The sequence below is a fragment of the Neolamprologus multifasciatus genome, chromosome 19, assembly GCF_963576455.1.
Source record: "Neolamprologus multifasciatus chromosome 19, fNeoMul1.2, whole genome shotgun sequence".
NCBI lineage: Eukaryota > Metazoa > Chordata > Actinopteri > Cichliformes > Cichlidae > Neolamprologus > Neolamprologus multifasciatus.
This window is the reverse complement of record NC_140457.1, coordinates 9,946,153-9,968,515: the sequence shown is the minus strand read 5'-3', so window position 1 is coordinate 9,968,515 and position 22,363 is coordinate 9,946,153. Positions and strand designations below refer to the sequence as shown.

The following is a 22,363-nucleotide window of genomic DNA, read 5'->3' as shown; positions in this document are numbered from 1 at the left end:
TTCGGATAAAATCATTAGTTTGTCCCCTGGTGTGTCTCTAGGGACCTACTGGAGGCGCCAGACAGAGTTTGGAAGCTACCCAAAATGACAGCGTGCAAAAAATTCTATATTATATTTAAAAAATATTTTATATATTTATTATATGCATGTATACATATTTGCATGTGTTGTTACGTTACATATAAAAGCACTCAGGGCAGTCAGCACTTCCTCACCTTTAAATAACATCAAATCATACCAAAAAAAAAACAAAAAAAAAACCTGCGGATAAAGAGCCATTCATTCTTTATCTGTGGTGTTTCTGCTTCCTGCTGTTTTCAGGTCAGCAGAGGCACCACAAGGCAACACCCTCCCCCTGCACTCACCAATAACAACCAGCATAAGGAGGAGACTAGTGCATGAAAACGGCAACTCTCTTCCCATTTAACTTCACTTTCAGTCCAGGACAGGCACGGTTTCCCAGCCCCGAAACTGCGCACCCACCATGGCGACACCTCTCACCGACCAGGAGAAGCGCAAGCAGATCAGTATCAGGGGGATCGTGGGAGTGGAGAACGTGGCAGAGCTGAAGAAGGGCTTTAATCGACACCTGCACTTCACTTTGGTGAAAGACAGAAACATTGCAACGCCAAGGGATTATTACTTTGCCCTGGCCCATACCGTGAGAGATCACCTGGTGGGGAGATGGATCAGAACACAGCAGTTTTATTATGAGGTGGACCCAAAGGTAAAAGCAAGAAGTTTTAGTGTCAAAGTTAAACTCCACCACAAACGCTCACACAGCTGTAGTGCAGCCAACCTATTCTGCAGTGTCAAACTGGCAGATTAAAAATATCTCTACATGTAGACTGTTTTCTCAGAGAATGCATTTCCTGACATTTAAAACGAGAGAACAAAAAAAAAAAAAAACTACAACTTTATGCGCTTTAGTGTTCCCCTTTTTATGGGAGGTACTTAAACGCTGCATAAAACTTTCCTTATTAGAATGAGCCACTGTTCTTTTTTGGGGGGGGGGTTATGCAGAAAAAATAGCTGTCTGTTGCACTTACTGCTTCATTTCTGAAACTGCAACAAAAGCCACAGTCACACAGATTTTATCAGTGTTTTGGGGTAGTTGAAGACTGATGATGTAGCAGGTGCAAATATTTAGTGTTTCTGTGTCTTTCACATGACTAGCGAGTGTACTATCTGTCTCTGGAGTTCTACATGGGCAGAACACTCCAGAACACAATGATCAACCTCGGGCTGCAGAACGCCTGCGATGAAGCCATCTATCAGGTCTGGTTTATTGCAGCAATTTCTGCAGCATCCACAGCCGCACAAGCTGACTGCACATAATGACACTGCTGATTTCTTTCTGTTTTTGTTTTGTTTTTTAATGCTTTGCTGTAGCTTGGCCTGGACATGGAAGAGCTGGAGGAGATGGAGGAGGATGCGGGGCTGGGGAATGGAGGTCTGGGCCGACTGGCAGGTAAAATAATGCAAGTGTTTAAAAGGAGGCTGGGAGAAAGGGAGGAAAAGGGGTTTCACTGCCCACCTCTGGGAGTCCTAACTAACAGGAAAAGCTGGAAAACAGAGAATAAAATTCACTGTGCTGCAACTTTGCAAAGGGGTTAAAGATGAGTCTTTTTGCAGGTGAACTCCTTATCTCCACTACAGCAATATGTCATTGCTATTTCCAGGTTATTTTTGGCATTCCTCTATCAAATATCTCTGTGTGCCTATTCTATCAACTTCTGGCCATTAAAATAAATTCAATTCTAATTTCACTAAAGGGGTTTTATGTTTCTGACTTCATGTCTAATTCTTCTGCACACAGCATGTTTCCTGGATTCAATGGCCACCTTGGGACTTGCAGCTTACGGTTATGGCATTCGATATGAATATGGGATCTTTAACCAGAAAATAAGAGATGGCTGGCAGGTACCTGCACCTTATTTTCAAAGCTTTACATCAATTACCCTTTTTTTTTTTTTGTGGACTCTTGCAGTTAAACTACAATGAAACTGATTAAACTCAACCACATATTCTCACTTTTTTAGAGCTCTTAGTTTCTTTGTCTTCTCAAGGCTGATTTGGGCCAAAGTAGAAATTATTAGGTCAGAATACTCTTAAAGCTAATCATTAATAAAAACCTGTGTTCAGCTCTGTTTAGCACTGCTCGAGTGATGCAAGAAGCTGGTTGGTTGATTGTATAGGAACAAAACATTGTGTATCTTGTGATAAAGCAAAAGGCTTATGCCCTTTGGATTTTTTTTTTTTCTGCTTATTTGAAGTTCAAACTCTGTGTAAACATGGACTTCTGAACAGCAAACTATAAACCTGCACAGTGTGACTGACCCTGCATGTATCAATCCCTGTTGCTGGTGAACAGTGTAAACTCAAAATCTACTCGAGGAAGCTGCTGTAGCCAGCAACTCCGAGTTTGTGAACCCTGAGATGAGTTAACGTCAACCGTGAGTCAATCACGGGAGTAACTCTGTAAACTTCACCTGATCACTGGGAGGTTTTCTTCACCAAACTCTGACTCCTCCCCTCCAGCACACAAGCCAGCTGAAAGACGCTCAGTTTGATTTCCTCATTCATAAAGTTGCTATCAAAGATCCCAGTTGGATAGTAGGTCACTATTTTATTATGTTTAAGATGAACACTTTCATGATCGTTCACTGATCAATGTATGAGAATAAAGGCGGTGATTGCCTACCTCTTTGTAACCCTGTGACTCTGTGGACACTAATGCAGCTGTCAGACTGCATGTGCGGTCCCCACTGGAAACATTTACTCTACAACACTGTAGCAATCACTGTTTAAATAACTTCTCTGTACAAAGTCTGCCACACTGTTTGGAGTAAAGATGAGGCTGAACTGAGTGAATTTTTAAAAAGTAGCCTGCAGACAGTCTGCTTGTAATCTGATTACTTTTGTAAAAGTTTGTATATTTCACTCAAAATCACCCCTTTCAGTCTCAGTGGGTCAGATTGCAGTGACTCCACATAACAGATCAGCAACCCATGTCCAGGTCAGAGCCCACTTCCACAGCAGGATAGATCCAAAAAAGATCCACTTAGATCTATTCTAACTCTTTCTCAGCTCATCCTGTCCTAAACCATTTATGTTCCCTTTATGTTATTATTTATTTATTTTGTCCCAGTATTTATTGCCCAAGATGACCTATATTCCTGACATATTTAACTTCTGCAAAAACAGCATTTGTTTAATGAAAAACTGACTTGAGGGCAGGTCCATCCCACTGTCATTGTGACAGAGTGGACCAAGCAAACTAACATAACTCCTTTGTTCTCTCCTGTCTTTTATAGTAAAATATCATAATCAGCACTGAGACATGTTCTTTTATTATTATTATTATTAAAATACAGCTTCTGCTCTTTATTTATCTGTTGCCATGATGAATTGTGAATTTGTCTACTCATGCACATGCTTTACTCAAGGTCAATATACTCGGAGCTGATTGAACTAATTCTCAACTCCAGTCTGAGTTGATCGATTCAGAGTTAATTATTTAACTTGGTTTGTTGAACATGTCACTTGGAATAGGGCCCTGATTGGACCTCGTGCTCTAAGTGGAGTTTTTGTGTCTCGTTCAGTGACTCTTATCCTGGAGCTCTAACTTGTGACCTACTGTAGGTGGAGGAGGCAGATGACTGGCTGAGACATGGAAACCCCTGGGAGAAGGCTCGCCCCGAGTACATGCTGCCCGTGCACTTCTATGGACGAGTGGAGGAAACGAGAGATGGCCCAAAATGGGTTGACACTCAGGTACTCATACAGAATTATTGATGAAGTAAGAAATAGGTTATTTCAGCAATGCGTGAATATGGAAGTCTTTATTAGTTACAGCTGATGAGAATCAGCAAAACAGCCAATCATCCATAAATGTATGCAACATAGTATCCTACTATAAGAATATTGTTAAGAAGGCATAAAAAAGTTAATTTATGGTGTGTTTTTGGTTATTAGGGCAGTTGGGAAAACGGGAGAGTACGTCACAGTATTCTATAAATGTGTTTTGGGGTTTTTGTGTGTTTTTAACTTGCAGGTGGTTCTCGCAATGCCTTATGACACACCCATCCCTGGCTATATGAACAACACTGTGAACACCATGAGGCTGTGGTCTGCCCGCGCTCCCAATGATTTTAACTTGAAAGACTGTAGGTCATGAATTTTCACTGTCCATTTAAATTTCTCTGTGTGAGGCTGCTTGAATATTTTACCAGCAGTGGTGTGAGGCTCCAACTACTTTTTGTCATTGCAAGAACAAACTGGGAAATTACACTTAACAAATGCATAGTTGCTTAAAGTCATGTTTCCTTTTTTTAGTATTCAACTGACAAATTTTGCACAACTGCTGCAAGACTGGAAACATGCAACAAGATTTATGCATTTATGCACTCCTGCACATTTTTGTTCTTTTACTTTAAATTTAAAGCATTGAATTTGTAATATTTTTTCTGTAGTTAATGTGGGAGATTACATCCAAGCCGTTCTGAACAGAAACCTGGCGGAGAACATCTCCCGTGTACTTTACCCAAATGACAATGTAAGTTTATAGGTAGTCAATATCAATATCGTCACTCTTTTGCATTAAGTGCAAGTCACATATTTCATTTCTTTTCTTTTCCTCCACTTATAACACTTGTTGTTACAGTTTTTTGAAGGAAAAGAACTTCGTCTGAAGCAGGAATACTTTGTCGTGGCAGCCACACTCCAAGACATCATCCGTCGCTTCAAGACCACTAAGAAAGGCGTACCCGGTCGCACGTCATTCAAGAGCTTCCCAGAAAAAGTAACACTCCGAGTTTTCTAATATTTATAATAATAAAGGCAAAATGGTAGCATCTGTTTCAGTGGATTTGCAGTTTATTACTTCATTGTATTTTGTAACTTTGACCATCCTGTTGTAGCAAGGAGCAGTTATTTTGCTGTTTCCAAAGAAACCTGTGTGGCAGCACAAGTCAGTTTTTCTTCACTTGCACAATAAAGTTCCTTATTCATAGAAGATTAAAGCAGAACAGTGATCTACTAGAAAGATGAGGGAAAGATATTCACCATGCATATTACATTTATGCACGACCTGTAGTGTTTATCTGATTTGGAGCAAAAATTAAGCAATGTGTACATTTAATTCAAAGAGATTATAGTAACAATTATAGGAGGTCAACGGGAAGGAAACCAACATCTAAATACAGGATGCTGTGTTTTCCAGGTAGCCATCCAGCTAAATGACACACATCCGGCCATGGCCATCCCCGAGCTGATGAGAATCTTTCTGGACATTGAGAAAATCGACTGGGACACGGTTTGTATAAATTGACCGACTTAAAACAAGCTTTAATTAGGAAATCATGAACAACTATGGGCAAGTAAGGTAGCACAAGAAACAGATGCTTCAGTATTGCATAGGCAAAGCAGAAGAAGTTGACTGCCGTGTTAAGAAGTAAAATGCAGGCAGTTGGAGGCTTTTAATCAACTGGGAGAAGAGATGAAATCAAGAATGTGTGTAAATGACTGCAAAAGAATAAACTTTATCTTTATTTTCAGGCCTGGGACCTCACAACGCGCACATTTGCCTACACCAACCACACAGTTCTCCCCGAGGCTCTGGAGCGCTGGCCTGTGCAGCTGATGGAAAAACTCCTACCCAGACACCTGCAAATCATCTACCAGATCAATCAGGCCCACCTTGATGTACGTATACTGGACTTTTTCAGTTCTTTAGTTTTGCATTAAGAGTGTCCATAATGACAAACTGCATTGATGATTCATGGGATGGACATGTCACCATCTATTCTCTTTCTGCAGAATATTGCAGCTCTCTATCCAAACGACATGGACACGCTGAGGAAAATGTCTCTGATTGAAGAGGACGGAGGCAAGAGGGTGAACATGGCGCACCTGTGCATCGTGGGATCGCACGCAGTCAACGGAGTCGCTGAGATACACTCCAACATCATCAAGACCCAAGTGTAAGGCCTCTGCTGCTGGATGCAGTAAAAAAAGTCAATCGAATATCAGACTAAAGACCAAACGAGCGCTGCAGCTGCCATTAAATTCAGTAAAAAAGGAAATCTTTAAATGTCATTATAACAGATGCTTTTAAAAGAGAAAGTTTGCACCACTTGTTGCTAAATGAGCATGGCTTCATATGTTACAACAGGACTGAATCTTTACCTCTTTTATTCACCATTACATCAACTGCATGTTGAAACTCTCCTAAAGGCCAAAACCCTCAATACCTGTGTGGTACTGTAATGCTGAAGGACATTTTCAGGTGGCTGCTTGTTGACGTGTACTGTCCAATTTTATTATTTTTTTTCTAAAACAGAAGCTTAAATGGGTAACGCTTATGTTTGCTCGCTTCCAAACACGCAACATAAATTTTTAGGGTAGTTTTGTTTTAATGGAGAGAGACAAAATATCACCTAAAAATCCAGAACAAAACATGAAAGTTATCAACTGATTTGCATGTCACTGAGTGAAATAAGTAGTGAGCAAACTTACAAATTCAGCAGGAGATGATAATTATTCATTTTTCATTCATTTTTTCCAGCATATGAATGCTATGTGTTAAGGAGACCATTACAAATGCTGTAGTATTGCTGCTGGTTTTAAAAGCTTTAGTATAACAGCTATCCTTCTGAACATTTCTCTCTTTCCTCCTTTAGGTTTCGTGATTTCAGTGAACTAGAACCAAACAAGTTTCAGAACAAAACCAATGGCATCACTCCCAGACGCTGGCTGCTCCTCTGTAACCCTGGACTTGCGGAGCTTATAGCCGAGGTCTGTTTCAGCTGCATAATGATGCCAAGAGACCGCTTAAGACCCCTAAATCTTTAGAGATGTATCAAGCGGCTGTGTTCTTGGCAGAGCATTTACTTGCTATTTTACAAACAGTCTGCTGAAGTGTAAACTGTCGATGTGTGTTTGCATATTTTAGCCTGACCTTAAGTGTCTTTCAGGCCATCGGGGAGGATTATGTGAGGGACCTCGATGAGCTGCGCAAGCTGAATGACCTTGTTAATGATGCTACCTTCATCCGCGATGTCTCTAAAGTGAAACAGGTAACGTGGAAGGTGTCACTGCAAAGTACCTGAGTAGATTTATTCAATTACTTTGCTTTTAAGAGTACAATTTAAAAAAGTGGGCATTTATACTTCAGCTTCATTGGGAGTGGCTTCCAGATGTAGTGTCTTACATAATCCGCGATTTGAAACTGGGAGGACACGGGTTTGTGAAGTCCCAGCGATGGTATGAAGTCTGGATAAATGGCAAGGGCATCAGGAAATAAGGGAGCAGTCAAAAGCACTCTAATGCTCAAACACTTGAAAGACGATATTGAACTTCATTCATCTGGCAGACATAATGGATTCATTTTACTTTGCAGAAATAAAAGAATAGTTGTGGAATATTTAAAAATCATGTTTTTTTGTTTTTTTTTTTCTGTCTGTCCCTCGCAGTAAAGCAGGAGTTGTGCTGTAAAATCTTTTTTGCTCAGTGATTTCACAACCATCTGCCACTGGACTGGTTCTGGTTTACACACTGTTGCATCACTATTGTTTGTACTGAAATCATATCTGTTAATACCAGTCGTAGCATTGTTCTGCAGTCTTTTAGTAAATACTCCTTGCACCACTATCCAGACAGAAAATGTGGTAATGGCACTGGATTCAAGAACGCCTCAAAACTGCATATAGCATTTATTGGTTTCTTCTGATATTAAAAAAAAAAAAAAAAAAAAAAAAGTAAGTTTCACTAGCTGAGACCACATCCTCCTTTTAGATTGGACAATGGCAGATGGGCCATTGTAAATTGATGATGCAGTTTGGGGAAGGCCTCAGAGCGGGCTGGCAGCAGCTCGCAGGCTAGGCAGATACCCATGTGAGCCATAGTAGACATAGGACCGGAAAGGGAGGGTATCAGGTGTGGTCCCGCTCCTGAAATGCAGATAAATGATCTCCGCTTACATGAATTGATTCTAAATATTAGCCCTTACGCTTATGTAGCTTATGATTGCATGGTAGTGTTTGTTCTGCTGCACCATGAAACTAAAAATTTGATCTTCGGTGGAAAATTACATATCATTTTTAAATGCCTGTGCACATCATTGCAGGCTCAAATGATCTGATTGTGTTGTGCATGATTGCAGTTTGTGGTTTGGTACGTGTCCAGACGGCACTCGTCAGTTATTTAGCAATTTCACCTCAGCATCTTCCTGCCAAGTCACATACTTGGTATGTATTTCTTTTCTTTTCCTTTTGTCACAGGACAACAAGGTGAAATTTGCCCAGTACCTGGAGAAGGAGTACCCAGTGAAAATCAACCCAGCCTCCATGTTTGACGTCCACGTGAAGAGGATCCACGAATACAAGCGCCAGCTCCTTAACTGCCTGCACATCATCACTATGTACAACCGTATGTGCAGTTTGATTGCTCAGTGCCAAAAGCTTTAATAATGGCTGATTTTCTGAGTGATAATTTACATGACACAATCTGACATGTCCCAATGTGGCAGACTGCCCACCCAGCTGTGCATGTTAAAGCAAACATGAAGAATGTGGCCGTCTGACTCAGCTGTGGGAATTTTCCATGCAGCCCTGAGGACAGCAGCAGTTTCATCAGCACTTTTCTTCTGTGCAACATGATGCTGACTATACCTGCACTTAAAGTCCTTTCCTTTTTTGGAAATGTTCTGCACACACATGCCATATATGTCATGCAATGTGGCAATCCAGGGAGCTTCACTCTGAGCTTCAAGCCAATGAGTTGCACAAGATTACATTTTGGCTTTATGTAGATGTGCTCAGCTCAGGAGTTCTCAAGTTTTCTGCTGACCATGTGTCGGTTTTTTGGCAATGAAAAGCATCAGAGCTGAATTTTAATGAGGCACTTGTTGTTCCCTGCATAACTAATTCTTTCAATCTATATTTTTCATGTTTGTTCACCTGCAGTGGCTCACTGCTCCCCTCAGTTTGAGAACTGTATGTACAGCTGGAGCATGCAGCAGCCTAGCAGATCTGCACTGTTAGGTCGTTGGGGTTTTGTTTTGTTTTGTTTTTTTGTTTGGGTTTTTTTTTAAGCCGTTTCTGATCTGTATGCTAAAAGAAGTTGACTGGTAGCATTTTTTTTTTTTCTCATCAAATTCTCAAAAGAAAGCGAAAAATATTTCCCAAATGTTTTTCTTTTCAAATTTCAGAAACAAGACAGTAGCAAAATGATGGATCTGTAAAACAAGAAGTAAAAATGCAAATCTCCAAAATTTAAAACACTGAAAATTACTTAAAATGACTGTATGTGTGTAAAATGCTGCTTTTTGTGTGCTTTGCTCCATGCCTTAAATGTGTGAGCAGGTTTTTAATTCATTAATTTTGACTAAATCAGTAACTTTCTGAAAATGAATAGAGTCCAGATGGTTTTTGTTTAAATCACTAATATAGAGTTTCTTTATTTTATTTTTTATTTTGTTTCATAGGCATCAAAATGAACCCTACCACACCTTTTGTACCACGAACTGTGATCATCGGTGGAAAGGTAGCAATTCAGCCAAATCAAACACTCTGGTGCGATGAACAGACAAAGAAGGGTAATGATTGTGTGATGCTCTGCAGGCTGCACCAGGGTATCACATGGCAAAGATGATCATCAAGCTGATCACCTCAGTTGCTGATGTGGTGAACAACGACCCTATGGTGGGCAACAAGCTGAAGGTCATCTTTCTTGAGAACTACAGAGTGTCTCTTGCAGAGAAAGGTACCGTTCGCTTTAAAATGCCACTCAAATAAAGTGAGAAAGGTGTTTTGCAAGTAATTAAATTTTCATGTGCTCTTCTTCAGTGATTCCTGCTACAGATTTGTCAGAGCAGATCTCCACTGCAGGCACAGAGGCTTCAGGAACAGGCAACATGAAGTTCATGCTGAATGGAGCCCTGACCATCGGCACCATGGATGGAGCCAACGTGGAGATGGCCGAGGAGGCCGGAGAGGAGAACCTTTTCATTTTTGGCATGAGGGTAGAGGATGTAGCTGAAATGGACAAAAAGGGGTAAGGAAGTCTCTCACAGACTTTGATCTGTAACTTAATGCTGCGAAAACCCAACTTTCTTACTTGTTCTTTGTTAGATATGACGCCATGGCATACTACAAAAAGATTCCTGAGCTGAAGCAAGTGATGGATCAGATCACAAGTGGATTCTTTAGCCCCAAAAATCCAGAGATGTTCAAAGACGTCACCGAGATGCTTTTCAAATATGACCGGTGAGTAATTTCAAGTTGCATGATCAGCTGATCCTGTCTTTAGCAATTAAATGTTATAAAAATCTGACGGTTGTTGGGTTCGTTTGTCTGTTTGTTTTCAGTTTCAAAGTTTTCGCAGACTTTGAAGCCTACGTGAAATGCCAAGAAAAAGTCAGCAAGCTCTACAAGGTGACATTCGCTTTGCAACACCTTTGCAAAGTTTTCATTGGTCTGCTCCTTTTGTTTTTCATAAAAAGGCTGCTTTACATTTCCCCATTTAGCATCTGTATAGTATCAAATTCTTTAATGTAGCACATGCGGCTCTAATTACAGTTGTACTTCTCTACACTGTTATTTTGCACCATTTCTAACCATTTCCCACAGGAAAGAAGTTCTCGCTGTTTACAAATACAAAAACTTTAGAACATCTTTCATGGACTTGGAGCACACCAGCTGACTTTTGTTGATTAAACCAAAGCATGAGTAGCTTTTAAACCCTTAATCACAGGGTTTCACAGGTATAACAAATCTGTTCAGACAGATGTGCAGTGTTTGGCATATAAAAGATGGGCACTTGACAACAGACATTGTTTTGAAGAAACTGATGGTTCTCAAACTCATACAGTACCAGCTTATCAACCACAGGGTTGCCACGCCCAAAACCATATCCTGCTTTCTCAATTATCTTTAATTCTAAAGTGGGCCATCATTTACCAAATGGATATCATGCTGTATTAAATAACACCTGACACTAGCAACTGAGTCCAAAAACTCCTTAAAATATGTTAAAAAAAACAGTTGGACTTCCTTTGGAAACTGAGAAAGCCCCCTGCTGGTTAATTAAAAATAATGGAGGTTTAAAGGACTTTACACACGTATACACAAACCTGCAAAATTAACTGGCTAGTGTGAGTCTCACCATGATGCATGCACTTGCACACTCATTCAAAAAGTTAAGTATTTGCTACCAACACACTTTTAGAAGACTAAATATAAAACCTAAAATGATAAATTATATTTTTATTTTTCTCTAAAAGAATCCAGTGGAGTGGACGAAGATGGTGATCAAGAACATCGCTGCAACGGGAAAGTTCTCCAGCGACAGAACCATCAAAGAGTACGCCACAGAGGTGTGGGGCGTGGAGCCGACCAACCTCAAAATCCCGCCACCAAGCGAGCCCAGGGAAGCCATCGAAGAAACTGTCAAAGCTCTTAAGAAACTGTGAGGCTGCCTCTTTGTTTACAGCATATTAACCGTTCCTGTTTGGTTTAAGCCTTCAATTTGCATATCACTGAACTGTTTTGAGGACTTCTTTGCTGTCAAAGCATTGTTATACTTCTTTAGCACAATGCATGTAGTAGGCTTAAACTGTGAGTCACTGTGCTGAGTAAGCTTCAGTATTTCCAAATAACTTGCTCATATTTAACATTATGGGGGTGTGTGGAGGTTTCAGGAATCCAGTAGGATCACAGTCAGCTGGCTGTTCTCACATTTGTTACATTTCTGTAAAAACTCAGAACAATTTCAAGGCATTTGTAACTTAAGTATGCAAACTTACATTTCTGATCAACACGTGTTCCTCTCGGTGTTGAAATAAAAACAGAGTGTAATGACATACAGTACTGTGCTTTTATTGACATCTTTGTAAGATATAGAAGCTTTTGTGCAAGAAGTTGGCCAGTGTGTTGGACTTTTTTCACAAAACCTACAAAGCGATGAGGACTATGAGGAACTGTGAGCCCGGAGGAGGGAACGCCACTCTAGTGTCTCAGGTTTTCTAGAAATTTCCTGCAACCAAAACAGAAAAAGCTTTCATTTTAGGGGTTAAGGGGACCTAAAAATGAACATAATAGACCGCCTTCAATGGAAAAGCAATTAATCAGTTTTAGATTTTATCTTACCTAACCACACCTGATAAATTGGGATCCAAGTAGATGTTTCTGTGGGAGAATCCAAGACTTGCACTGTAGGAGATCATGTCGACGTGTGCATCTGTGTTGAATTTCCTCTGAGTCTGGAGTGATATCTCGTACAGCTGGAGACAACAAATACAGAGTATTCAGCAAAAAAGCAGCAAAGTCCACGAGAGGAAATTGTCCAAATGGAGAGGAAGAGTACCAGCTGTACCTCCAGGCCCATGTGATAAGGAACAACATTATCATCCTCTGAATGCAGAATAAGAAGTGGACTGATCAGGGACTTCAAGCTGCAAAGATGTTGGAGTAAAAACGTGAGAGAGATCTAATGTGGAAATGCAGAACACTTCTTTGCATTTCTTTCGGAGTAAAATATGCCACACTTACTTTTTATCATTAGCAAATACTATGTTGGTCATTTTCATTATGTTCCACAGCAAGCTCTCAAATCCTGGAAGGAACCTGTACATCTGGAAAAAAAGATGGAAAATATGCTGCAATATCCTGTGCACTGTAGCGGCATACAAAAACACTGACAGAACAGAAGGTTCTGTGAGAGACTCCAGTCTACTTTATAAATGTGTGGAGGTGGACGAAATATTAGCAATGCATACACAAAGTTACACTATATTAGTTGAATTGTATTTATATAATCCCTCTTTGCAGCATCAGTCACGTCAAAGCACTTCATACTTTATGATAAAGATCCAACGTTAGAGAATCCCAGTGATCCACTGTAAGGAAATATTTGGCGATGCTGGTGAGGAAAACCTCTTTTATAAACAGGAAGAGAATGCCAACAAAGCTAGACTCAGTTTAGAGCAGCTAACTTTCACAATTGTTGTTGCGATTGAGGGGCTTTAACAATACAATTTTTCTTATGTAACTGTTGCTTTATTGGTATAGATTAAACAGGGAATCAACTGGGCTTGAGAAGAACCAAAAGCTGTGGTGAATCTATAGTCTTGTCTTTTGTAACTCACTATTCTGGAGTGGCTCATTTAAAAATAATCAGTGATTTATTTTGTTTTTTGTTTTTAATCACACAAACAGCTCTAATGAAGTGATTAATCTCTTAGCAATCACTTAATTAGGGAATTAAAATTTTTCCTGAACAAGACAAAAGTGAACAGAGCTGTGTTTTTTCTGAAAACACCAGCAAAACACAGGGCTGCAAGCTGCAGTTAAGCAAATGTGCAAATGTGCAATGACTGTCCACACCTTCGTGAACCGATGGTTGACTACGACTTCTCCGATGCTTGTGTATGGAGCTTCAAGGATCAAAGCATCAACAGCAGACCCTGATTAAATACATTGAAGTGCAGTTGATTAAAACAGAAAATAAAATGAATGATTGGAGTTTAAAAACTACATTTATAGACTTGAATAGTCTGTTTTCTTGCTAATGAAACATCATGCTGCATTGTTCAGTGATTAACTGCAAAATGCACATTAAGCCAAAGGGGTTTGTAACAGTGAGGCACTTTAAACCGAGGTAGTTCTACCCTATTTATAGATAATTGTTATTACTTCTACTGTAATCTATAAAACTTTCTCCTGTGGAAAAGATGTGTAACGGTGACTTAGTGAACAAATAAATGATTCAGTCCATTGAAAAATGGCAGTGACAGGCCGTGCATGCACACACAGCCGTAAGTAACCCTAAAGGTCATATTTCCCATGGTAGAGTGGGCATTTAAAGTAAGCTTAAATATCTACCTTGCTCCTGTATTTTCACTGCTGCATTGGTTGCCACCCTACAAAAAAAACAATTATGTTTTAAACTCCTTTCTTACTAAAGCTTTCATCTAGCTTTGCATTGTGAGTGGTGGACATGGCTGACGTGACATGAGAAACTGACCCTGAGCCAAGCGAGTGTCCCCACAGACAGACGAGACTCCCCCTGCTGTGTTTCTTTACCCAGTGGTACAGGTAGAGGGCGTCATTGGTCAATCCAGCTTCACTGGGATCCCCAGTAGAATCTCCAAAACCTTGTTAAAAGATATTGATTATGCAGTATACTCACTGACGGTGACAGACTTATGATGACTTTTTTAAACAGATTCTCCTTTGTTATATATTTTCTAAAGGTCAGACCATGCACTTCTCGTAAAAACTGCAAAAAACCCGCAACACATATCAGACTCTAAAGGCCTCAAGTTAGAAAGTTAAAGTTCATGACAGTACGATTAGAAAAAGAGTGAACAATTATGGCTTGTTTGAAAGGGTTGTCAGGAGAAAGTCTCTTCTTTCCATAAATAAAACTTTGCAAAGTTGCATCAGAACAAATGACAAGGCTCATGGAACAATGTCCTTTGGACAGATGAGCCCAAAGAGATGTTTCGCCATAATGCACAGCATAGTGGTGGAGGGCTGAGGATTTGGCCCCGTTTTGCAGCATTAAGTCAACCATGAACTACTCTGCAAACCAAAGTATTCTACAGTCAGTCACAAGGCCATCTGTCTGTATATGTCATGTGTTGTATTTAAATGCCCTGCTAAATGACCTGCTAAGGACTGGGTGAATTCTTTATTATGTCCTGATATATATGCAGTTATTACTGACAGAGGAAAGAAATATATTTTATAAGTGTTTATTCTGAGCTTTTATATATAGCTCCAAACCTCCAGGACAACAAACAGAAGATCTGGTTTGTGTGTAGCAGAAAAATGATCCCTTAATGAGCAACAATCATCTTACCTCTGTAGTCTAAAGATAAGACATGGTACCCCGCAGCACTTAAGATCTACAAAAGAAAAACATCTGAATATCATCTTAACGCTTAGAGTTAAAAGCATTTTACCAGAATTTAAAAAAATAAATATACTTCAGATTATGAATTTTACCTTCACCAGTTGTACTCTGTGATTTATTGCCCTGCAGAAGCAAAATAAGAGCAATGAATACAAGTAATCAAGTGGCTTTCAGTCTCATTTACTCTGACCCACAAACCCCTGTGTGCTTTGTTCCTGTGGATAAAACCAGGGGGCTGAGCAGTCCTGTAATACCCACTAGACTCCATTAGGATCAGTTCAAGGACTCTATCCTACTGCTCTTATCCCACCTGGTCCCTGTGTTGCCGTGGAGATAGATAATAACAGGAGTGCCGTCTCCCAGAGTCTCCTGGTACCACTCAGGGCTTCTCCTGGCGGATTTCTCCCATTGGCTGGCAGGGAGCGTATGCCTATGAGACACAAAGCCGGAGAGGGACAAAAGGGAAAGAGTGAACAATACAAACAAATCCATTTACATTTCAAGATACGCAGGCAGCTTTTGAGTGGGTCTTATCCAGCTAAATGATTACACCGTTGCTATATTCAGTCTGGAGCCAACTGTATGCAATATGCACGTGGTATTTTCAAGTGATTCACATAAATGGACACAACAGGATCCCAAAAATGACCTACCACACTCCGACTGAGATGCCCTCCTCTGTGTTGAGGTAGAAATTGCATGTGTGGTTTAGGACATCTTCAGGTCTGCTGAGATCCACAAAGAATGGAAACCTCACTACAGGAAACAAAAGCACACAAGGTCAGCATGTTTTTGTATGTCGTGTTGTGATTTATTAGATTATATCAGATTATGCTGCAGTGTACTGTATTCCATGAGATATCAAACTACATTAAACTGTAACATATCAAATTGTACAGTACAGTGAACATCTGGGAACCAAGGAGACCAGTTGCTGGATTTTTGGGAGAGGAAAGTTGCCCTGTCCTTGTCTCATATGGGATTCTAGCTGCACAGCAGTCTTATTTGTCTAGCACCTGTACTCTTCTACTATGAACCAGGCTGTTATAATAGAAAACTCAAAACTCAGTGCTGTTGCTTTGTCAGTTCCATAGAATTTATAGATTGATAGATTTCTCCTATTATGCTTTCTCTCCATCATCCGTCTCTCTTCTTCCTATTTCTATCTTCTTCTACCTCAACGATGTCAAACAAGGTTTAACTACACACTTAATCGCTGGGGAAAGCGTGCAATTTAAAAAGCACACCTCAGTTTTTCGTCATAACAGAAAAATTGTGCTCTGATAAATGAAAGAAATCAGACTCTTTTGGCTTAAATTGTAAGAAATAAATGTGTAAAATTACAGAAAGATGGCATGTCACTGGCCAGGCTGTCCTGTAATACTAATTATTATTCTAAAGACAAACAAACTTTTGTTATCAAGCTACGTAAATCCCTTCAAATAGAAGTTGTTTGAATCCAATTTTAATAGCATCCTAAAGACAATTAAAAACTTTTGTTATTGTGGTGGTTGCAGTCAATTGCCACTAGCATTTGGTACATTTTTTTCCAGTGTGAGACGAATGATCATTATATCAAAATACTATTATTGTGATTTTGTTGTATAACAATTAACTCATTTTGTGTTGTTCTAGGAACCCAGACTCAAGTGTTTTCTCTGATATTTAAAACACCTTTTATCACACCAATCTCAGAGGACTCCTTGATTGAATTATTTTTGACAGCAGAGTAACATATCAAATGAAATGGGTAAATCTTCTACTGATGATGCCTTACAAATCTAAATATTAATATAATGAACTTAACAGGATAATGACAATGATGTTCAGTAACATAATCTTGATCAACAGGTTGTTAACTTGTTAACAGTGTTTGTTTCAGCATTAGTATTTCCCATGAGAACATTTGTCATAAACATTACACAACACTGCGTATGGCGATTTGGTCTCCTTAGTATTACGTGACTTTAGGAAACATTTAAATGATAGATCTGCTCTATCCGACATGTAATAACTTGACTCTGAATAAACACCCAGGCCTCGAGACACATTACTTACACAAGTGAGCAAATATGACTTGGCCCAGTATCCAAGGGAACAGGTATAAAATGACAGGCACCGAGACATAGACCGTTATCAGAAATGAAATAGCTCTCTTCATTTCTGCCACGGGTGAAATTATTTCCACTCCACAGCAACACAATCTGGCCCGCTGTCCAGATCAGGGTATGCGAATTTTCCTCTTTCCAGTTAACTGAATCCGGCAGGGATCTTGTCCTGACAGCAAGAGTGTTGTGAAATAAAGTGAAAAGAGGTCAACGTTCTTCTCAGACTAATCAGCTCCTCTGCCGCTCTGCTATTGGTTAATATTTCATGCAGTAAGTCAGTCATGTAGAAATAAAGTCGATCAAAGTGCAGTGCTCTCCAAAGAAGGCAAAAACTCCCTGCCTGTGGACATCTTTCTTTAACTTAAAAAAGAAAGAAGAAGAAGAAAACATGCATAAAGAATATTTAGGGACACAAACTCCCTTACCGCCGATGTAATCAACAAAACAGGAACAAACCCGGCTGATAAGTGGCCGCAAGGAATTGTGGGTATTAACGTTCTTTGAAATCTACACGTTAGACGCATAAGTTATTACGTTTCCTTTCAGTGTAAACATATTAACACAACTATATTTCATTAAAATTCTTAAAACAGAAGAAAAATTAAAGGCAAATTTAAAAATGCAAGAGGCAGGTGTTTAAATTATGTTTCTTTTCAATGTCAACACTAAGGTTATTTTATTTCATTAAAATTTGTATTGCTCAAAAATAATTTCATGAATTAAAAATGTAAAAGAATTCATGCAACAGGTGTTTAAGGGATGATGTTTTCTTTTAAACATGTAAACATTAAGCATATTAAAACTACTATAAATTCAAAACAATTTGTTTCGTTAACTACACCATTTAAGTATATGCATCTTTATTCCACAGTTAGCTCAATATTTAAATAATTTTAAACCAAGATGAAGCCAATATTGTATTAGATAATGCAATAAATCCACTCCTCCACCTGGACTGAAAGAAAGCTGAGGGGAAACGTAGATATAAATATGAAAATAATTTTGTTTTCAGGAGTTTAGCAACTGGTGCTGATGCTTTCAGGGTTTATGTGAGTTGAATACTGGACATTGATTGGCTTCATATGTTAAGAACTAGAAAAACCCTCAAAACTGAATGTAAGAGCATTGTGATAGGTAATTATTCATCACGTCATACTAACAACTAACAATCTGTATCTAAGAAAGCAGGAAGATAAGACTGTTAATGCAATTATTTGATCCCCTGGGGTTTAACTGATTTTTCTACGAGGGGAAGCATTTGTCTGGTCAGTGCTGGTTGAGCTAATATTCAGTGTCCCACACATTTTTAAATTGCTAGCAAATAAATTAAAAGCCAACAAAGTATCAGAAAACTACTGTTTTCTTGTTTTTCCAATAAACTTAGTTTCACTCCTGGTCATCCATGAACCAATGCTATGAACAGTAGAAATCAGTACAGAGCATTTATAGTGAAACTGTTCACATTTATCCTGTGGATGTGGACTACAGCATTTCACTGACACACTTATATTCAGGAATGATTTGTGTTCTTGTTTTTGAAACTGCTCTTTGGTAAGATGAAGACCTACTTGGGAGCCATTCTTCTTATGATTGTAGCTTGTAGCCTATGGCTTATGCAGTACTGTGCAAATGTATTGAGAGACATTTCATTTCTTTTTATTTTGCTAAGTAGTAGTGACTTATTTGCAAACATCCATGAAAACAGAGTATATAAAGCAAAAACACAGTTTGTACAATAGTAAGAAGCTTAAGAGTCAATATTTGGTATGAGCACCTTTATTCTGCAACATAGCCTTTCTAAGTTCTTTAAAGAGTTTTCAGGAATAGTTCTCCAGGCTTCTTGAAGGACATTCATTTGTTTTTCTTTGGAAGTTGTTTGGGTTTTGTTCCAATCTCTGCCAAGATGATCCCACACTGCTTCAGTAATGTTGAGATGCAGGCTCCGGGGAGGCCATTCCATGACTGATAATCTTCCATTGTATATTTTTATTTATAGGTAAGTTTTTACTCCACTGAAAGTGTGTTTGGGATCATTGTACAGTCCAGTAGATGGATCAACTGAAGGGTGGCTGCATCTCTCAGGTCCTATTTTAGGTCTTTGCCAGATTGATTCCTGTTTCTTACACACAGGAATAAAATACGTTGATTTGTTGCAGATAGTTTTTTTTTTTTAAGGTCTGCCAGTTTTTTGTCCTCCACTTGTCCAGTTTCCACAAAACCTTTAAAGTCACACAGTACAGCACGCAACACGCAGCACGATGAGATATGGCAAGTTTTCAAGTTTGTAATTGACCTTACTGGTGCAGAAATATTGTATTCCTATCAAACAGTGTAATCATTAGCCTTTTTCATAGATTAAACCAAAGGAATTGTGAAAAACAAATGATGAGTTTTTGGACTTGCTGCTAGAAGTACAACTGGTTCATTTCTTGAGCTAGATGCCCTTTGTGTGTTTGAATAATTCATAGGTAAGTATTAAGAGGCATAAAAACCCCCCAAAAACACTCATCTGAAAATGGTCAGGTACAAGGACTGGACAAAAATAAGTGGAAAAAGTAGCCAATGAAGGAAGAAACATAAATCCCTTCAGAGAGCAAAGTCTGACTTCTTGGAAGCTAAATATAAACAAATATAGGCCAAACACTCTGAGGTATTTTAAGTAAAGGGCAGATAATATTTAGATTTGCATTGTTGATTGTGCTGAGTGTGCAGATTCAACAAAGCCAGCATAATGTCTTGTGCAACTTTAATCTAATAGGGGTTGTTTGATCAAAAGATGGTTGCATCCAGTTTTGAACTTTGGCTGCTGAGGAAAAGTCCCCCCTCTGTGCTTGAATATTGCCTAAAAGATAGCATTGCAACACACATTATTCAAAACAAGACGCAGCTATCAGTTTAAAAGACTGTAGTGATTTCGGAGCTGTTTTAGTTTGGTCCACTGGGGGCTGGCAGGACTGCGTTGCAGCTTCTTGGTCGGTCACCGCCCCTTCCTCTTACAACCGCTTTTCAAAACCCGCTACAAGCCGGAGGAGGATGATACAGCCGCGGACACAAAGCAGCCAGCAGCAAAACCCTGACAGCTACTTTCTCGGTAATGTTAGGGAACAAAATGCTGCTATCGACAAATTAGCTGCTCGTCAAACTTGCCGGAGCGGAAGGTTTACCTGCGCTGTAGCGGGAGAAATGTTGTAGTTTAAAGTTTTCTAGAGGTGTTTAATCAGCAAATTTGACTCGAGGAAGGAGCCAGCTGTCCGCAAAGTTTCGACACTTTGGTGAGTTTATTTTTTCTCAGACATTTCTTTGTTTCTTTCTTTCTCTTCTCCAGCTCTGGGTACTTAGCTTCTTTCATCCTAAAAAAAATGTTCCCTCACGTTCCCAAATGAACTAGCGCGGTTAGCATAGCCAATCACTTTCCTTATGACTAGTGAAGCTAGCTAAACTGCATTACAGTTAGTTTATTCTCACAAGTGACTTTAAATCTTTACTTAGATGAAGACAGGGAAAAGTCAGTGAAGCAAAACATACGCGAGCAGCAGCTGACTGCTAACTTTTTTCCATTTTGATTTAAATGGCATTAAGTAAGCGCGTTAATGGAAATAAAATGCAGTTTTGCAGTTTGCATCACCAACAATTGCCCTCACATTTCACCCAGATTTGTTTAAATGTGACTGAGATGGGTTGTTTGCAGGCTTTCAAAGTTATTCTTTTTCTAAACTTTCTCACATAGATCTACAGAAAATGGGAACATGGGAATTATCTTTATGTAGTTTCTTTGGACGGGTTTGTATAGAGAGAGAATATCAAGTCCTCAGAGAAAACAGATTAAATGTAGTTGCTTCATCTCTAGTTCAATCCTCAGGTTTTTAAGTTTTATCTTTACTGGCTAAAATCTTTTACTGACACTATGACCAGTGAATGCTGGGATGGTTCTAGGATTAACCAATTTTTTCCCTCCTAATATGAACTGGTTTTACTCCTAAGCCACAGCAGCTATCGACCCACAGCCACCTTGAGCCTCTGTGGCCAAGCTTGAGGTGAAGGGCTGCTTGGATAATTGGCCCAGAAGTTTGTTTGCAGAAACCTGAATAAGTTCAACAATGCCAGCAAGATGTGCAAAGAGATTTTTGTTTAGTAATCTGTTCAGGAGTCATGCATGTAAAATACAGCAGTCCTAAGCAGTTGCCCAATGCTTGCTTTTGCTTTCTGTTTGTCGCCCTGTTGCTCTGCAAGTTTACCAAACATTCGTTTTCTGTAAGCTGCCATACTGCTGAACCATTATTTTCCTGTGTGCCATAAGCTGCTGAAATGTGCAGATGTAGAATAGTGACTTGGCCTTTGTGGACAGCCTATTGTGTGCAGTGAATGGGCACCCCGGGTCTGGAGTGTGGGGGGACACCTGGCCAAGCACTTGATGATTTCAGTGAGAGCAGCTGGAAGAGCAAAGGGTCAGGCAGCATATCTATTGTATAGATGAGCCCTGAGTGGGGAGTTTCAACTCATTAGACATACTGGTATGTTCTTTATGTTGAATTTGTCTTATGCACAAATATATATATTATGTTAGAACAAACTGAAGTAAGGTGATCAAAATATATAAAATATTAGAACACAAAGACACCCAAGGAGGGTGGAAAAATATCGTATTTTTGAAATTCAAGAAAAAAGTGGACAGTACAAATTAAAAAATGTAACAAACAGACAAATCTTATTAGAGTTTATGTAAATAAAAATAGAAACATGTATTGTAACTCTGCTCAGCCCAGTTTAAGCATCACCTTCGGTGAGCTTCATGTGGCTGATCTCAGCTGTTGTGTCTGGAAGTTATGTCATTGCTTAAGTTAGTAAGACTCTGTCTTTTTGCTTTGGACCAATGTCAGCTTCTTCTCTTACTTCAATCCCACATTAAAATATTAGCCTTGTAGATAATTCGCCAAGGTTGATTGTCTGCATTGCTATCATTACTTCAGGGAAACGTGGCTTACAGCTGACTTGAACTCCAGACTTGTGTTTTGAGGCGCCACTCTCTATCAATTTGCTTCTGTTGTTTTTCAATTAGAGAAATGATGCAACCCAATTGACACAAAAACATGGTCCACGTGTAACTGAATCTGCCAGTCTGGAAATGCTGGCACACTGCTCTGGTCTAACTTTCTCAATTAGTCCCTGGCTGCTCTGTCCACTTGGCTTGGTGCCACTGTGTATTCATTGTTTTCTTGATTACCTGTTTCAATAGCATATAATCTAAATACTTATAGATACTTAAAAAACAAATTATTTGGTGATCAAAGTGAAATAAATTAAGATTCATTTTTATTTATTTATATAATGAATTAAAA

General features: G+C 39.3%; 2 protein-coding genes across 3 annotated transcripts; one reads left to right on the top strand and one right to left on the bottom strand.

Moving 5' to 3' along the window:
- Window positions 1-413: 413 nt before the first annotated feature.
- On the top strand, window positions 414-12,039 carry pygl (phosphorylase, glycogen, liver). The gene is made up of 20 exons (XM_085142842.1): window positions 414-727; window positions 1,177-1,278; window positions 1,393-1,471; window positions 1,820-1,923; window positions 3,646-3,777; window positions 4,058-4,169; window positions 4,476-4,558; window positions 4,667-4,804; window positions 5,225-5,317; window positions 5,560-5,706; window positions 5,821-5,984; window positions 6,684-6,798; window positions 6,978-7,079; window positions 8,283-8,430; window positions 9,488-9,546; window positions 9,624-9,765; window positions 9,849-10,056; window positions 10,134-10,268; window positions 10,370-10,436; window positions 11,285-12,039. The coding sequence occupies exons 1-20, from the start codon at window positions 485-487 to the stop codon at window positions 11,471-11,473; spliced, it is 2,562 nt and encodes an 853-aa protein (XP_084998968.1). The 5' UTR covers window positions 414-484; the 3' UTR covers window positions 11,474-12,039.
- LOC146495985 (lysophosphatidylserine lipase ABHD12-like) lies at window positions 11,864-17,513 on the bottom strand. 2 transcript variants are annotated; one of them, XM_085142849.1, is made up of 13 exons: window positions 17,453-17,513; window positions 16,978-17,196; window positions 15,573-15,675; window positions 15,230-15,349; window positions 15,012-15,042; window positions 14,866-14,911; window positions 14,026-14,155; window positions 13,884-13,921; window positions 13,386-13,465; window positions 12,552-12,634; window positions 12,376-12,454; window positions 12,150-12,283; window positions 11,864-12,036 (listed from the first exon to the last, which is right to left on the bottom strand). In XM_085142849.1, the coding sequence occupies exons 2-13, from the start codon at window positions 17,078-17,080 to the stop codon at window positions 12,009-12,011; spliced, it is 975 nt and encodes a 324-aa protein (XP_084998975.1). In that variant the 5' UTR covers window positions 17,081-17,196; window positions 17,453-17,513; the 3' UTR covers window positions 11,864-12,008. The 2 variants fall into 2 exon arrangements, with proteins under 2 accessions (XP_084998975.1, XP_084998976.1); XM_085142850.1 differs by lacking the exon at window positions 17,453-17,513 and having other exon boundaries at window positions 12,160-12,283; window positions 16,978-17,446.
- Between the last annotated feature and the right edge of the window lie 4,850 nt (window positions 17,514-22,363).

Excerpts from the sequence above, each read along its gene's own strand:
- pygl (XM_085142842.1), top strand. The coding sequence starts at position 485 with ATGGCGACACCTCTCACCGACCAGGAGAAGCGCAAGCAGATCAGTATC. Across the intron at positions 4,559-4,666 it reads TACTTTACCCAAATGACAAT|TTTTTTGAAGGAAAAGAACT; the intron begins GTAAGTTTATAG and ends TTGTTGTTACAG. Across the intron at positions 10,057-10,133 it reads GCTGAAATGGACAAAAAGGG|ATATGACGCCATGGCATACT; the intron begins GTAAGGAAGTCT and ends GTTCTTTGTTAG.
- LOC146495985 (XM_085142849.1), bottom strand. The coding sequence starts at position 17,080 with ATGAAGAGAGCTATTTCATTTCTGATAACGGTCTATGTCTCGGTGCCT. Across the intron at positions 12,635-13,385 it reads TCAACCATCGGTTCACGAAG|ATGTACAGGTTCCTTCCAGG; the intron begins GTGTGGACAGTC and ends CTTTTTTTCCAG. Across the intron at positions 12,284-12,375 it reads CTTATCACATGGGCCTGGAG|CTGTACGAGATATCACTCCA; the intron begins GTACAGCTGGTA and ends TGTTGTCTCCAG.